Source organism: Littorina saxatilis, linkage group LG4 (genome assembly GCF_037325665.1).
Source record: "Littorina saxatilis isolate snail1 linkage group LG4, US_GU_Lsax_2.0, whole genome shotgun sequence".
Classification (NCBI taxonomy): domain Eukaryota; kingdom Metazoa; phylum Mollusca; class Gastropoda; order Littorinimorpha; family Littorinidae; genus Littorina; species Littorina saxatilis.
In genome coordinates, this window is record NC_090248.1 from 34941066 (window position 1) to 34958437 (window position 17372).

A 17372-nucleotide genomic window follows, 5' to 3' on the forward strand; every position below is an offset into this window, starting at 1 on the left:
TGAAGCACGAATTTCACCCCTTGGAGGTAGAGTTCAAATTTCTTGATTCCCCACACGATGGCTAAACACTCTTCCTCCATGGTCGAGTAGTTCTTCTCGGCTCCTGACAGCTTTTTGCTGGCATAGCTGACCGGAAACGGTTTACCTCCATGTTCTTGCATCAACATGGCGCCGATCCCTTCGTCCGATGCGTCTGTACGCAAGATGAACTCTTTGGCAGTATCAGGAAGGCGTAGCACCGGGTCTCGTGACATCAGGTCGCGCACGGTCTGGTGTGCCTTCTCCTGAGCTGGTCCCCAGAGTATTCGGTTGGGGCATCCTTTTCGGGTCATGTCCGACAAAGGTGCCGTTATGGCGGCGAAGTTTGGAATGAACTCTCTGTAGTACCCAGCCAATCCAAGGAAGGATCGCACCTGCTTCTTGGTTTCAGGACGTGGCGCATTGAGGATCTTGGTGACGTTTTCCAACAAAAGCCCCTTTTGACCTTCCTTCAGTGAATGACCTATGAAGTCAACGTTGTCGGTCCCCAAAATGCACTTGCTGGGTCTCACGGTCAGATTAGCTTTTGTCAGGCGGGAAAACAGTTCCCTCAAAGTCTCCAGATGCTCCGCAAAGGTCTCCGTGTGGACTAGCAGATCATCCCAGTAGTACACAACATTCTTCATTCCTTTGAGCATTTTTCGCATTCCCCTCGTAAGGGTAGCACCACTGTTCACCATGCCAAAAGGCATCCGCAGGCACTCATACATTCCGTCTGGAGTTGCAAAGGCGGTCTTTGGTATGTTCTCTTCGCACACAGGAATCTGCCAATATCCCTTGCTGAGATCGATCTTTGAGAAGATCTTACTGCCGGTTAACTGTCGGAATAGATCAGTTGCCGTCGGCATTGGTTATGGGTCAAACACGGTGATCTTATTCACTTTCCTGAAGTCAATGCATACCCTGTTTGTACCGTCTTTCTTCTTGACAACAACAACGGGAGATGAGTAAGGGGATGATGACTCACGGATGACCCCCATCTTCAACATGTTGTCGATGTCCTTCTTCAAGGATTCCCGAGCCTGAAACGGGATAGGGTATGGTTTTGAGCGAACAGGAACGTCAGATGTGAGGTGGACTTCATGTTCGACCAAGGACGTAGAGCCTGGAACATCACAGAACCTATGGGTGAAGTCGCCCATAAAATCATGCAGCTCCTTCTGCTGGTCTTCTGTCAGGTCAGGTCCTAGCTTGACGTCATCCACTCCCTCTTTCTTGTGGAGGTCTCCCAACTCCAGTAGTTCCTCACCGTCGAACTCGTCTAGTTCGGCTGGTTCTTCCGCACTTGCTGCGACCTGTACTGCTTCCGGAGGTCTCTCCACATACAGTTTCAGGAGGTTAGCGTGGTAGATCTTGGACTTCTTGCCGACATTCACCTTGTAGTCGTTGATCCCTACCACGGCCTCAACCTCGTATGGGCCTTTCCACTGCATCAGTAGTTTGTTGTGATCAGTGGGAAGCAGTATCAGCACTTTGTTACCTGGTGTAAACTTCCTGTTTACAGCTTTGCGGTCGTAGTAGTGCTTTCCACTATCCTGAGACTTTCTCAAGTTTTCTCTTGCAATCTCGAGAGTCTCCTCCAGTTTCTCTCGCAACTCGAACACGTACTGGTAACTGTTCTTCACTTCAGGTGTGTCCACATCTTTTGTCCACAATTCCTTTAGTATTTGCATCGGGCCTCTCACGGTCCGCCCGTACATCAGCTCGAACGGGGAGAATCCAGTGGACTCTTGTGGCACCTCCCTGTATGCAAATAGCAAGGCATTGATGTAGCGATGCCACTGCCTTGGCTGCTCACTGCATAGTTTCTTCAGCGTGGACTTCAGCGTCGCATTGAATTTTTCTACCAGCCCATTGCACATCGGGTGATAGGGTGTCGTAGTCAAGTGACGAATGCTCAGCAGCCTGGTGACCTCTTCCATGCATTCAGAGACAAACTGTGTCCCCAGGTCTGTGAGGATCTCTTCAGGAACCCCAATTCTGCTGAAAATGTCCACAAGTGCCTCGGCAACAGTCTCGGTGTCAATTTTCTTCAGAGGCACGGCTTCTGGGTACCTGGTTGCATAGTCTACCAGGGTCAGTACCCAACGATGACCCTCTTCACTTGGCGGTTTGATCTCGCCGATGAGGTCAATGGCCACCCTCTTGAAAGGTCGGTCGATCAAAGGCATCTTCTGCAACGGCACTTTCGGGACCCTTCCTCGAGGTATGGTTTTCTGGCAAATATCGCACGATCGGCAGAATCGAGTCACATCTGCATGCAGTCCTGGCCAGTAAAACGCAGCCTGGATTCTGTCCGATGTCTTCTTGACACCCAGGTGACCTCCCATAATAGAGTCGTGGGCCACCTCCATCACCTGGCGCCTAAGTGGTTGAGGCACCAGAACTTGACGTAATGGCTTCCCACCGTTGACTCTCGCGTGCTGGAACACTCTGTACAGGATCTTGGCCTTCACCTCAAAGTGCACAGTGCCGTCGCCCTTAGTCATCACCTTGACAGGACGACTCCTGTACTTTGTCAAGGTCAAATCAGCTTCCTGTAGCTGAATCAGCCGATCCCTGTCCACGACAGCAGTTGCAGAACTGTTGGTGACCCTGAGTGGCGTAGTTGTTTTGTCCTTCTTCGCCTGGGCTCTGGTCGTCACAGCGCTTACAACCTGCGGCTGGTCGCGGCGATGCACAGTTGCTCTGTCATCTCGTAACAGTTCGCTGATATCTTCATTCGCGAATGGCAGTGGGTCTTCCTCCTCAGCAGCAGGCTGAGCTGAGCCCATTCTCCATTCGAAATCAGGGTCATCAGGACGTCTCGCACCCCCAATGTTCCCAATTAATAGATCGTACAAGGGCTTCTTCAGGCAGACGGCCTCAACTTCTCCGCTGAAGTATGGAGTATCTATCTGGATCTTTGCCACTGGTGCCCTCACGCATTTGCTGTCAGCCATGAGCGTCCACTTGAAGTCACCAGTGAACTTCTCTGTTGGCACCAGATCCTCTTTGACAATGACTCCATTGCAGCCCGAATCTCTGAGAACAGTCACTTCCTGCTTCTCAACAAATCCCTTCGACACGGGCATGTTCGACACTGACACAGCTGCGCTGGCGACGACAGAGATTGACTTGCCATTGGCGAGTAGAAGCTGGCCATCAGATAGACATTCTTCCACGTCCGATGGTGTATCCACTTGCTCGGCAGCCCTTGGGAGTATGACGCTGCTCGCACATACTTGTTGGTTCGAGCCACTCATTTGCCTCTTGTTGTCGTAATATCTCCGTCGATGTTCTTGCGCTTTGTCATTGTCATGTCCGTTATTTTTCTTTTGGGGACAGTTGGCGACTCGGTGGCCCTTGGCATTGCAATGGAAACACGTTATGTTCTGCCCTTCATTGGATGATGGTGCGGACTCAGTTTGTCCCTTGGCAGGTTGGTTTCCCTGGTTCCCGCTCTTCTGGAAAGGTTTCGATGACTTTGACGTCCCCAGGGTCCTTCCATGAGCAATGAGATAACGCTCAGCAGCATCAGTAATGTCCTTCAAACCCCGCAGTTTTTGCTCTTCCAAGCGGGTCGCCAGGTCCTTCGGGCAGGCATTAAGGAACTGCTCCTTCACGATCAAGTCCCGCAGACTCTCGTATGACTGCTCTTCACCTGATAACTCCACCCACTTCTGCAGGTATGACGACAGGCGCTCCACAAACTGGCTCGGTGTCTCTCCAGACAATGGCTGGCATTCGCGGAAGCGTTGACGGTAGCCCCTTTCAGTGAAGTTGTAGCAACGCAACAGAGCTTCCTTCAGTACATCATAGTCTCTGGCGTCATCATTTGAGAGTCTAGTGTAGACCTCAAGTGCTGCCCCAGTCAAATGTGCGCTGAGTTGAATCGCCCAGTCGTCGCGCTGCCATCTAGCACTCTCAGCGAACCTCTCGAATCTTGCAAGGTAGCAGTCGATCTGGTCCTTCCCGTCAGCGAATGCTGGAAGTTTCGGTGCCCTGTATAACATTTGCTGCTGGTTATCTCTTTGGCGTGGTGCCTCGTGCTCATTTTGAACACGCACCATTTCTGTCTGAAGCTCTAAACGCTTCGTCTCCATTTCTATTTGAAGCTCTACGCGTTTCAGCTCCATTTTCCTTTCTTCACGCTGTGCTTCTCTTTCTCTTTCTTCACGCTGCGCTTGTCTTTCTTCACGCTCACGCTGCGCTTGTCTTTCTTCCCGCTCACGCTGCGCTTGTCTTTCTTCACGCTGCGCTAGCAGTCGTGTCTGGGACTCGACGAACTCCGTCAACTGCTTGCCTTTTAGTCCCAGTTCAATTCCTTTTCCCCAGAACTCAGCCATTCTGGTCTTTTCTGGTGCGTTCGTCTGTATTCTTTCACAGCCCCGAACATAGACGAATGTAGTCTTCTAAAAGAACACAGTCTCCACTGCACCTCCGATGCTTCTCTCGTCGCTGTTCACCTTCGTAGACGCAGGCTGCCACCCTCCTCGTCTAACGTGACGGCGTACTCTGCTCACGATACGTACACGACGTACCCCAGTCGTATTTCGTAGTATTAATGCACTAGCTCCGCGACGAAGTCCGTCTCATCCAAACGGCAGCTAACCTCTGTAATCCCGATACACTCCGGCATCGCTCACCGTACCGAGCTGCGGCGATTACCAAACTCTTCACCAGTCACACCGAATCCACGGTTCCGTAGTCTCAATACTGATCCCTCAGGATACACCCGATTGATGGCTACCTCCTGTGACTGTCTTGACACTGGTCCTTGTTGCTGGAAAACCCTTGGCGTTAAATGTAGATCCTTGGCTTGGCCCCCAATTGTTACACGACACTTGAGATTGCCACAAGTTCTCAAACGTCGTATAGTTGTGTTCTTTTATTCTACGTCGCCCGTCTTCGCAGCAGCAGAAAACAACTCGTCAAAATGAGTTCGAGGATTTATTCAGCATTCAATACATACAACTGCACATCTAGCAGAACTCAAATAGAAGTTTTTTAACCATTCAAATCGCGCTGGCATATATAGTAAATACTCAATCTCGAGAATATTCCAGACCGAACATGATACAACTACATTATACGAGCCGTCTATGGACTAGAACAGTGACGTTTCTCTGTGACGTACATCAAAAGCGCCGACGCACTTAATCCGAACGAACGCCACGAACTCACGACTAAAACAGCATGGTAAACAACTTGTTTTGACAGGACTAGAAAGTTCACCTGCATTCTCGTCCAAGCATAAATATTGTGTTTACAAAATATAATATCGGTACTTTCCCACAAAGTACAAATAAGTCAACCACATGCAACACACAAAACCGAACCAAAGCTCAGCAACGGTAGCGTTTCCTAACAGCCAGTGACATCGTAATAATCACCAAAGCTAACATTGAAGCTCCGGTAGCAGGTAAGAGAGTGTCTCCCAACCCGTGATGCTCACAGCGTGATTGCATCAGAATACCACATGTTAAAACCGGTGTTTGAACTAGAATAACAGCCAGTAGAATTAAGAACAAGTGTCTTGTGTATGCAGCCCTCTTTCTACTGTACGCTGGCAGCAGATAATACAATAATTGAAGTCCTTCGAGGCATAAGGGGCCCATAAGGCGAAAAATTGCTTTAATTCCACCCTCAAAAAGTCCCAGCCTTCAAACCGTAACAAATAACAGTACGCACTATTAAGCAAAATTATAAACCAAGCCTTGATTATTAATTTTTATTATTACACTTGTATCAAACAAGTGCCCTCCACCTTTTGATTGGCGTTTTTATTACATTTGAATCGGACTTGTGGCCTTTCAAAGTTGCGGTGACCTTTGACTTTCAACAGAGGTCATATGTAACAGTGGTTTTTAAAAACATAATTTAGTTGGCTCATATATCTGAGACAAATGATCGGACAACAGCCCTTTACATTATCGTGACACATATTTTTCTGAGGCACACTGGACAGTAATAGTGCAAAGGGTGGGGTTAATCAAGGGAGTGAACCCCCCATAAAAACACTACCAACCTGTCGTTTTTTTTGTTTTTTTTAATGCCGTTTTGATCGCTCTTGCGTTTACAACCCATCTCATCAAATCGTAATTTATTTCCAGGCTACCAGCAATAAAATACCTCAACATGAGGAACAAATTTAAAATAAACTCTGGCAAAAGACGTGACGTCACAAAGTTTGAGTATGCGCAACATTTTCGTTTACCAGTGCACTTCGTTACCTGCCCATTGCTGCTTTGGGTGATATTTTTTAAATGACTATTCCTATGCAGATGTTTGTGTAATTGGCCGTTTTCAAAACATACCCATTTTTCGATTTTTCGGTCCAAAATTCAAAACGGGCACTGTCTTCCGAGACTCATAGCTCCGAAACGAACCCACTACCCTATATTTTTTTTATGCTGAATGCGTAGCAGACAGATCGAACTTAAAAAATAACCAACTTTTGGGAGAAACCAAATTATATTTAACGGGTCCAGTGAACTACCTTAAATGAATTTTAATCAGCGAGCGGTTTGCTTCGCCGAGCTCTCCTGTGTCTGGAGCCGGATTCCGTTCGTCATCATAATTATTTTATTTTATTTAGTTTTCAAAGATACCCATTCGTCAAAGCAGATTAAAACCGTTGGATTGGGGAAACCAAATATATACAGTCTAGCAAACGCATGCTTATTCCGTGCCATACGGAACTAAAATGCTTCGCATAATGTAAACAAACCCACAGTCCGTTGGAGAATATCACGGTCTATAATGACTACCAAACACAGCATTCAGATTTTTTAAAATTAGAACGCTCAAACACTAATTCTAAGACCTTTCCTCGTGTGTGCTGTCGTCTATAGCTCTGGGCTTAATTTCAAAGCTGTATCTCTAAGAATAGCGCATGAAACTACTCCGGTCAGTATGTGACATTATAATTCGACCTTGAGGAACGATATTATAAGAAGTAATCTAATCTTCAGAAAGTGCAACAGTTATGATACGCTATGAATCCACCAATTTATAGCTTGAAAAACGAAGATGAACATTTCAAGTACGAAGTAAATTCAAAAGAAAGGTCCATTCTGCACATCAATCCAGCAGCTAGAGGGCATAATTATTTCGGCGTGTGTCTGACGGGAATAATGTCCATATCACTTGACTTAAAATTATAAACCAACAACAGCAACAAAACAAAACAGATATGTGGGTGACGACTTGAATGTTTACACGAATGGGGAGGTATAACTGTAGTTCTTTGCTTGTCATTTCAGTGCCGTTCGTGGGACTGGGCGGTACGTGTTCGAGGTTTGACACCTGCCATGGCAAGGCTTCGCTGGCCTGTGTTGACAGCACGTGCTGTGAGTAGTCAGTTCAGCATCAAGGAGGCGGTGAGAAAGAGAGTGAAAGAGAGAGAGAGAGAGAGAGAGAGAGAGAGAGAGAGAGAGAGAGAGAGAGGCGGGAGGGAGGGGGAGAGAGGAAGAGAGAGACAGACACAGAGAGGGTGGTGGAGAGAGAGAGAGAGAGAGAGAGAGAGAGAGAGAGAGAGAGAGGGGGTGGTGGAGAGAGATACACTAACACAGAGAGAGAGACAGAGAGAGAGAGAGACACACAGAGACTGATAGACAGTGGAAGAGAGAGAGGTATGTATGTGTGTTCGTGTGTGTGTGTGTGTGTGTGTGTGTGTTTCAGTTAAGCGTGTGTGCGAGAGAGGAAAGGACCGACCGAAAGGACGGTAAGAAATGGAAAGAGAGTGTCAGACAACACTATGATTTAATGTCAGTCAAATAGAGCTCGGAACGCAGCTTGGGAGGGGGGAGGGGTGGGGTAGGGGTGCGGTAGATAGAGAAGGACGAGAAACAACACAAGTGAGGGGGGGGGGGGGGGTACGAGAGAGAGAAACATTTCCAAAGGGGGAAAAAGAATATATGAAAGAAAATATGAGAGAAAGTAGACAAGTAAGAACACAGAAACTTCCGAAAAGCAGACAGACGGACAGAATTAGCCGCTCAAATATTTTCTGGAACAAAAGTATCGTCAGTATACAGGTGTTACTGAGAGATCAAACAGTAATTTGTTCAGCAATGTTAATTAAGCGGCGTGGCAGATATCATCATAATATTGCGCTGCATCTTATTTTCTCCGCTCTGATTGGCTGTGTTGAAGTGATCCAAGTAGGTCAGCCATGCGCAGACAACCGAGACAAGTGCGTCACAGGAGCACAGTGCAACAGCAGCAGCTCGCAGTGCCATTGCCAGGTCGGATACCTCGACTACGACAAGGACCAGGAACGAAAATGCCGTAAGCATGCTAGAATTTGATCGTTTGTGTTTTCAAGAACAACATTTAAAAATGTTCATTAGATAAGAAACTGATCCTTTTGCTTGCACACCACTGCGGACTCTGTCGAGGCTTTGACGTGGGGTAGGAGCACTCTTTCACGTGGGGTAGGAGCATCCTTTGACGTGGGGTAGGAGCATCCTTACACGTGGGGTAGGAGCATCCTTTCACGTGGGGTAGGAGCATCCTTTCACGTGGGGTAGGAGCATCCTCTCACGTGGGGTAGGAGCATCCTCTCACGTGGGGTAGGAGCATCCTTTCACGTGGGGTAGGAGCATCCTTACACGTGGGGTAGGAGCACTCTTTCACGTGGGGTAGGAGCATCCTTTGACGTGGGGTAGGAGCATCCTTTCACGTGGGGTAGGAGCATCCTCTCACGTGGGGTAGGAGCATCCTCTCACGTGGGGTAGGAGCATCCTTTCACTTGGGGTAGGAGCATCCTTTGACGTGGGGTAGGAGTATCCTTTCACGTGGGGTAGGAGCATCCTTTCACGTGGGGTAGGAGCATCCTTTCACGTGGGGAAGGAGCATCCTTTGACGTGGGGTAGGAGCATCCTTTGACGTGGGGTAGGAGCACTCTTTCACGTGGGGTAGGAGCATCCTTTGACGTGGGATAGGAGCATCCTTTCACGTGGGGTAGGAGCATCCTTTCACGTGGGGTTGGAGCATCCTTTCACGTGGGGTAGGAGCATCCTTTGACGTGGGGTTGGAGCATCCTTTCACGTAGGGTAGGAGCATCCTTTCACTTGGACACATACCACACATCCACAGCCTGGCTGATTGCTCTGCACAGCTGGATTTGTTTGCCGATTTTGTTCTCTCTTTTTTTGCGCAAAGACATGGATGTAAGTTTATATATGGGTGCGTCTCAGAAACTGAACCTTTTGTGTGTGCCATAATCAAATTAGCCCACAGTTGAAACATACTGAATTTTAAATCATGATATTGGTATTTTTGAGAAGTAAAATGAATAAAGAAATAATACAAACAAAACTGAGTATTTTGCATGATTATTATGAAGGTTGTTTTGCGAAAAAAATGATTGGATGCGTGAAAAATGGAGGTCTGATCTGTGACATGAACCATCAACTAGTTTTGCACCCCACTACAAGAATCGTTTAGAATGTCCAAGGACTGCTATTCTTGTTATGTGTGTTTGGTTTTAAGTGTACTTGACAGTTGAAATGTTATTTTGTCCACAGAATTGTTTTTTTAAACGAAATTAATTGCTTGAAAGTTTGCCATCACTTTCGTAACATAGTTTTCCACACGCGTGCAACAGCAACAAGTCCTAAATCTGAACTTTAGAATTTGCATATTCATCTTCAACACGATCTTGACATGAAAGGGCATAGAAAATCGCTAAGCTAAATGTTATTTAAGTATTATTTTCTCAAAATTGCATCTGCAAACTAAGTTGAAAGTTGCGCAATATGACATGCTTCTTCAAAATTCAGTTACGATGGTGAACGGTTTTGCAAAGAATGTTCAGAGTTTTGAAGAAAGATTAGAACTATTTTGCGCGTAGTCACTTCCTTAGAGGTGCGGGTGACTACGCATGCGCAGTTACAGAGAGAAATAGTTCAGCTTCCAGCAGCGAAGAAAGATTTCGAGCATGTTTCCGAAGTCTGTGATTTTGTTACGAAAGTGATCAACACCCAAGGTTCTTGAGAAAAGGTGAGTTTTTGCCGCTATGATATTCTATGAAGTGAAAAATTAGGCTAAACATTTGTTAATAATAGTTTTTCTTTCGATTAATATTTACAAGATACAAGATATTTATTCACCAATTTTGCAAAAGGATTTCATCTTGGCACGGCACGGTAAAAATAAAATAAAAACCAACCAGACACATATGCAGACACACATCACCATGCATGCATACATACGTACATTACACTGTCATGCACACACAGACACAACTCACACACACACACACACACACACAATTATCCCATCTCCAACTGTAGCACGTAGCCGGGCACAACGAATCCTTCTTTATCATGTATTATTCTTGAGTGCGGAGTCCCTCAGGGCTCAGTCCTTGGGCCTGTACTATTTACTCTCTACACTCAACCTCTTGACCACATCCTTGACCGACACAACGTTCTCCACCACTCTTTTGCCGACGACTCTCAACTTCACAACAGCTCTTCCCCTGACCAGTCTGAATCTCTTCTTTCCTCTATCTCTGACACTATCACTGACGTGCAGAATTGGATGACAGAAAACAAACTTCAGCTCAATAGCAACAAAACTGAAGCTATCCTAATAGGCACTACATCCAAACTCTCCAAAGCCACCTCCGACTCTCTTCAACTCTCTGACTCTTCTGTCCCTCTGTCTTCTGCTGTCAAAAACCTCGGAGTCACTCTAGACAACACCCTTTCCATGAAACAACACATCTCTTCTGTCTCTCGCACCTGCTACTTCCAACTCCGCCGCATCGCCACTATCCGCAAATACCTCACCACAGATGCTACCGCCAAACTGCCCAGCCAGCACCCCGATATCGGTCCGATATCGGACCGATATCGGATACGATATCGGGTCGATATCGGATTCCGATATCGGTCCGATATCGGATTGCAAATCGGGTCGATATCGGACCGATATCGGATTACGACATCGGACCGATATCGACCCGATATCGACCCGATATCGGTCCGATATAGAGAATCGGTATCGGCCTCATATCAGATCCCGATATCGGCGCGATATCAAATCCCGATGTCAGATTGCAAATTGGGTTGATACCGGGTCAATATCGGATTACGACATTGGTCCGATATCGGTCCGATATCGGTCCGATATTGGTCCGATATAGAGAATCGATATCAGATCCCGATAGCGGACCGATATCGGATTGCAAATTCGGTCGATATCGCACCGATATCGGATTACGACATCGGACCGATATCGACCCGATATCGGTCCGATATAGAGAATCGGTATCGGCCTCATATCAGATCCCGATATCGGCGCGATATCAAATCCCGATGTCAGATTGCAAATTGGGTTGATACCGGGTCGATATCGGATTACGACATTGGTCCGATATCGGTCCGATATCGGTACGATATAGAGAATCGATATCGGATCCCGATATCAGATCCCGATATCAGATTGCAAATCAGGTCGATATCAGTTTGATATCGGATCCCGATATCGGACCGATATCGGATCCCGATATCGGACCGATATCGGATTGCAAATCGGGACGATATCGGGTCGATATCGGATTCCGACATTGGACTAATATTGGTCCGATATCGGTACGATATAGAGAATTGATATCGGCCTAACATCGGGAACCAATAATGGACCGATATCGGGAACCGATAAGGGTGGTGCCCTTCTATGGTGCCCTGGTGGTGCCCTTCCGTCAATTCCTTTAAGTTTCAGCTTTGCAACCATACTTCCCCCGGAACCTGAAAACTTTGGTTTCCTGGAAGCTGCCCGCAGAGTCGATGAAGCAAAACCAGCGAATAGTTGGCATTAATTATCTGATCATCTTTGAACCTCTGACTTTACTTCTTGACAAATGAAAACATGCTTCATGCTTGGCAATTGCTTTCGCACTTGTTCGTCTTTGACCTGCACTAAAACTTGCTGTAATCCGTAAATATTAGATTTCTGGCCCAAGAACAGAAGAAAATTTAAAAGGAGACAGAAATGATAAGATGAAGTAGTTGATAAACATTGTCACACAAGTACAAATGAAAGTGAGTCAATAAACATTGTCACACAAGTACAAATGAAAGTGAGTCAAAGGCAGAATGAGAATAATTTAATAACCAACTGTATCATTGAAAACACATAAGTTACCAATCCAACATAAACAAATTACAACTATCAATTAAAATTCAACAGTTAATACAATTAATAACTGACCTTGTGATAAGATAACTCATCCACTCTGCTGCCAAAGGACGGGCTTGAACCCATGACTCACAGCATTGCAGAGCAGACCACTAACCAATGGGTCCCCACCGAATAATTATGGAGTGTCACGATTCATGTGACCCATCAAAGTCAAAGTATTTAATTCCATAAGGCGATAGCCCCCTTGGAATAAGGAAATAACAATAACTTCACAAAACGCATGAATCAAATTAACACAAAGGAGACGGGAAAATCGTCGCAAACGGATAACCAGTTATGAAATCAATTATAACTAAATAAGTCTTTCGATTTGCAACAAACAACGGACTGGTCACGCAACGGTTCTGTCCAGTCATGATAATCAAAACAAATGATTGTTACACTCCAATTCTTCACAAGGGTGGGGAACGGGAAATGTTCAGACCATCTCTTTTATCCTCACGGTGCTTTCCTCGCTCATCCTCTGAAACATATCAGCTAGGTTAGACCATTGATGTTCTTTGTCTCCGTCATATCTGGCATCGTCTGTCACCTTCCGCCTATCAGCGTCACTCGCAACAACATCACTCCGCACCATACAGCCTGAATCTGACACTGTCAGCTGCGATTGAAAGTTGGAGACACACAACGTAGCACCACCGACGCACTTTTTCATGGCCGCCTTTGTCGAACATCAAAAACGCAGTATCGCCATTGTTCAGTCGCCACAACAGTCGGTATTGAACGATGTCAGCCCATTCTCCGACATAATTGCACATAGCATTTGTTCCAAAACAGTAGGCCTAGGGAATCCTTGCAGAGGCATTATATCATATATATATGTAGAGGCATTATATCATGTAGAGGCAAAATAACACAAAATGAAGAGAGAGTGAATCCGAGAGGCGTGTTCCTTGCTGGCTGTCAGCACATTAGCACTAATTTTATTTACCATCTTCATCTTAGTCCTCGTCCTCGTTTTCTGTGTTGATCTTCGACATCCTCCCACCATGTAGACGATCCGACAATCCTGTCAACCACTTCGCAAGCACCTGTTCGAATTGCTTGTTGTCGGTTTGAATATGGCGCTTCCTCACGGCCAGCTGCAGTAAAAAGATTAACCGTTATGAGTATGACGCAACAAGATGATCATATAAAATGTTGACATTGTTATGAACATGTTTGTGCTTTCATAAGGAGACATGCTGTCTGCAAAACCTCCCTCACCTTTCATTTGTTCTTCACCATTTCTTCCATCACTGGCAGATTTATTTGTCTACATTCAATGTGTGTGTGTGTGTGTGTGTGTGTGTGTGTGTGTGTGTGTGTGTGTGTGTGTGTGTAGAGAGGTATTTTTATGCACAACAGAACCATAAAAGGATTCTTAGTTAAAATCACCATTTTATTTTTACAACAATAAAGAAAATCAGCAACCACCTAAACACACACAGTGACACAAACACATACAGTGACACACACACACACCTAAGAAACAAACACACTTTTTAGTCTCATATATTCCAAGAGAAAAAAATACATCAAGTCTCAATAATTAGCAATTTTACTATCTTCCAAGTTCATAGGCATAGGCGATACTCACTCAACGTTTTACGTGATGCATGATGATCGACTGTTTGGAACACTCTTGAAACCAGTCCAGTTCTGTCTTCCTCCTTCTGTCTTAGTATTGGACTGTCCAGTCAGGATCGTTTCTGATGTTGTATAACATAGTGCTCTAGCAACTGCCAGTTTTCAATCTTCCCAACGCATTTCGCCATTTGTTTACTCAGTAACTGCCGGACAAGTAATTCTGAGTGACCTCCCGTGATCGCCAAGGGACATTACTCTCGGACTTTTCTCTGTCGAATCGAACTCAAGAAAGTTTGTACTGTATTTTTACCGTTTTTAACACTCCTGCAACTTCAAAGCCAGTGTGTCTGCTGATATAAGATAACATGCTGCACTTCAGCATATATCAGGACTACACAATACAGATCTTATGACGCTGAGCGAATGGCAAATGGAACTTTCAGGTAATGTTACTTCACTGTGTGACTTGTGTTGTAAATTTTTTCATAATCATATTCATAAGTTCAGAATCCGTTGGCATTGTGATTGTTGACTTATTTTTGATACGAGTCACCAATATCAAAGCAATATCATGCATAACGATTGGAAAGGTGAATTTATCTCTCTTTCTCTTTCTTTCCTGCCTTCTGTCTTTCTAGATTGATTTCTAGTTTCTTGCTCTGTCTGTCTTTCTCAGTTTCAGTCTCTCTGTCTGTTTCTCTCTCCCTGTCTGTCTGTCTGTCTGTCTCTCTCTCTCTCTCTCTCTCTCTCTCTCTCTCTCTCTCTCTCTCTCTCTCTGATATTTTATTTCTCTCTGTCAATCTGATAATTGCCACACATTTTCACACATTTGTTCAATCTCACAGCTTCTGGTCTAATCCATTACTGTACAGTAACATTTATAAGAGATCTCAGAGTTATTTTCGAAAATCGTCTTTTCAAAGACACTTAAAACAAGTTTTGATTGACCACTATTCTCTACTGTAATGCAACTCACACATCAATGCTTTCATTGCAGGGTGGGAGGAATTACCATGAGGATACCAGAAAGCATTCACACTACAGGGATGTAAACTACAAGTTACAACCCTGACAAGTGACATTCTGGCTTTTGAGGCCAAGTAAGTGTGTGTGTGTGTGTATGTGTGTGTGTGTGTGTGTGTGTGTGTGTGTGTGTGTGTGTGTGTATGTGTGTTTGCAGGTAAAATCCACGTTAACGCTTGATGAATGTTCCAGCAGTCATATTATATTTATAACTGAAAATCATTTATGAGACTGAGAGAAGGCAGTGTTGTTGTCAGGCTTCGGTCTGGGGTCATTAATACATGCTTATGACGCATTGTTCTAAATCTTGGCTGGTCGACCATCACATCAATTTCGACATAAAGAACTATAAGAGGTCTTCTGACAGAACAATTTGTTGTAGCCGGGACATCTGGACCTATACATATTTTTAGTCCAGGTCCAACTGACATATTATTGTCTTACTCTTACTCAGTCTTAGTCTTGGAAAAAACTTCGGGAAGGTGTTCTGTGTGTGTTGGGGGGAGGGGGGGGGGTTGTTATCCATGCCAGGCAGCATTGACTAAGAGCATTTCATTCAAACACAGAAGAATGCTATCAAAGTTAGCATATATATACACACAAGTAAATTCAACAAATATTGGCATAATGCAAAGACAATGTAAACCTTATTTACCTTCAGTTCTATATTTAGCAAAGAGCATTAACAAAGAAGACATAATTATAGTGTTTACACTGAAGTTCTCAAATCACACTGAATTCTTTATGTTTTAAGATTGTTGCATTCTCTGTCTTTGCAGATGTCATAGCATTTGGAGCAGATCTTCAAAGTCTCCTATTGCAGACATGCCATCGTCTGCACTGGTTGTATCAACAACTTTTTCCAAGGCTGGTGCTGCAGATTTAACAAGTATATATCGTCTGCTGCAAACTCAACATTAACAACTTCTCTGTCTGCTCCTGCTTCGAATTCAACAATTCTTGTTGTCTGGTGCTGCTGCAAAGTGAATGACTTCTTCGTTTGCTGCTGCAGGTTTAACAAGTATATCGTCTGCTGCAAATTCAACAACTTCTTTGTCTGCAGATGACGCTACAAATTCAACAACTTCTGTGTCTGCTCCTGCTTCAAATTCAACAATTCTTTTTATCTGCTGCTGCAAAGTGAATGACTTCTTCCTCTGCTGGTGGTGTTGCAAATAACCTCATCTTTCCTTGTGTCACTGGCATCATTCGGATACATGTACAAGATACCTAGCTGTGCGAAGACTATTTTTTTTAAACCCAAAAGATAGAATAGAATTGGTAAATTTCTAGGTACAGAACCTAAAAGTGGGATACATGTATCCAAACTCACTTCCAGAAACTTTAGAACTGATTCAACTTCCGACATTTTTATCATGGTTTTATGGTGTGTGTTTTTTTAAATGTACAGTATATATATCATGGAAATGATGAATAAATGTTTAGAACATATTCTCACAACATATTTCTAATGGTTTTATTTATTTGTCTTTTGTTTTGTTTCATGTTAGCATGCACACTTCCTTCTTCTTCTTCTTCTGGATTCGTGGGATGAAACTCCCACGTACACTCGTGTTTTTGCACGAGTGGAATTTTACGTGTATGACCGTTTTTATGTGTGGTTCTTTTTATGTTTGCACTCAACATAAAAAACACACGTGTGAATAACTTGAATCTAACCATTATATTGTGCTTTTTATTTGGTAAAATTGACATTAGCCGTAAACGAAAATTAACTTTAATTTAACTAAGTTTATATTATGGTTTTATTTTAATGAACGTTAATTTAATGTTAATTTAACGTTAAATTAACGTAAAAACTAAACGTTTATCTCATGAGCAAACTTGGAATCCAATATCAGACCGATATCGGGCAGATATGGGATATCTTGGTCTGAGGGAGAAAAAAAATTCTAATAAAAAGTTTAATTATAGTTTTATTTTGGTTCTTTGTATCGGACCTATATCCAATATTGGCCCAATGTCGTAATCCTATATCGACCCGATTTGAAATCCGATATCGGGATCCGATATCGACCCGATATCGTATCCCGATATCGGTCCGATATCGGTCCGATATCGGTCCGATATCGGGGTGCTGGCTGGATATCTCGGACCAAGATATCCGATATCTGCCTGATATCGGTCGGATATTGGATTCCAAGTTTGCTCATCAGATTAACGTTAAATTAACGTCAACTTTATTGGCCCAATGTCGGAATCCAATATCGGTCCGATATCGACCCGATATCGTATCCGATATTGGTCTGATATCGTGCCAATATTGGTGTGATGGATGGGATTGTATTGGCGATGATGTGAAAACTTGGAATCCAATATCGGACCGATATTGGAATATCTTGGTCCGAGGAAAAAAAAAAAAATTCTCAATAAAAAATTTAATTATAGTTTTATTTTGGTTCTTTTTATTTTTGCACTCAACGTAAAAAAACACATGTTTAAATAACGTTAATCTAACCATTATATTATGCTTTTTATTTGGTAAAACTGACATTAGCCGTAAACAAAATTAACTTTAATTT

General features: G+C 44.1%; 1 protein-coding gene and 2 long non-coding RNA genes across 3 annotated transcripts in view; 2 read left to right on the forward strand and 1 right to left on the reverse strand.

Moving 5' to 3' along the window:
* LOC138964576 (multiple epidermal growth factor-like domains protein 10) overlaps window positions 1-17372 on the forward strand; it is a 39050-nt gene that overhangs the window by 7033 nt on the left and 14645 nt on the right. Inside the window, exons 3-4 of the mRNA XM_070336566.1 lie at window positions 7287-7373; window positions 8179-8313. Coding sequence (XP_070192667.1) covers window positions 7287-7373; window positions 8179-8313 — 222 coding nt within the window. The remainder of the gene's footprint in view (window positions 1-7286; window positions 7374-8178; window positions 8314-17372) is intronic.
* On the reverse strand, window positions 11921-14012 carry LOC138964574 (uncharacterized). The gene is made up of 2 exons (XR_011455142.1): window positions 13817-14012; window positions 11921-13319 (listed from the first exon to the last, which is right to left on the reverse strand). It is a non-coding gene; the product is annotated as an uncharacterized lncRNA (long non-coding RNA).
* LOC138964575 (uncharacterized) lies at window positions 14110-16294 on the forward strand. The gene is made up of 3 exons (XR_011455143.1): window positions 14110-14249; window positions 14804-14906; window positions 15609-16294. It is a non-coding gene; the product is annotated as an uncharacterized lncRNA (long non-coding RNA).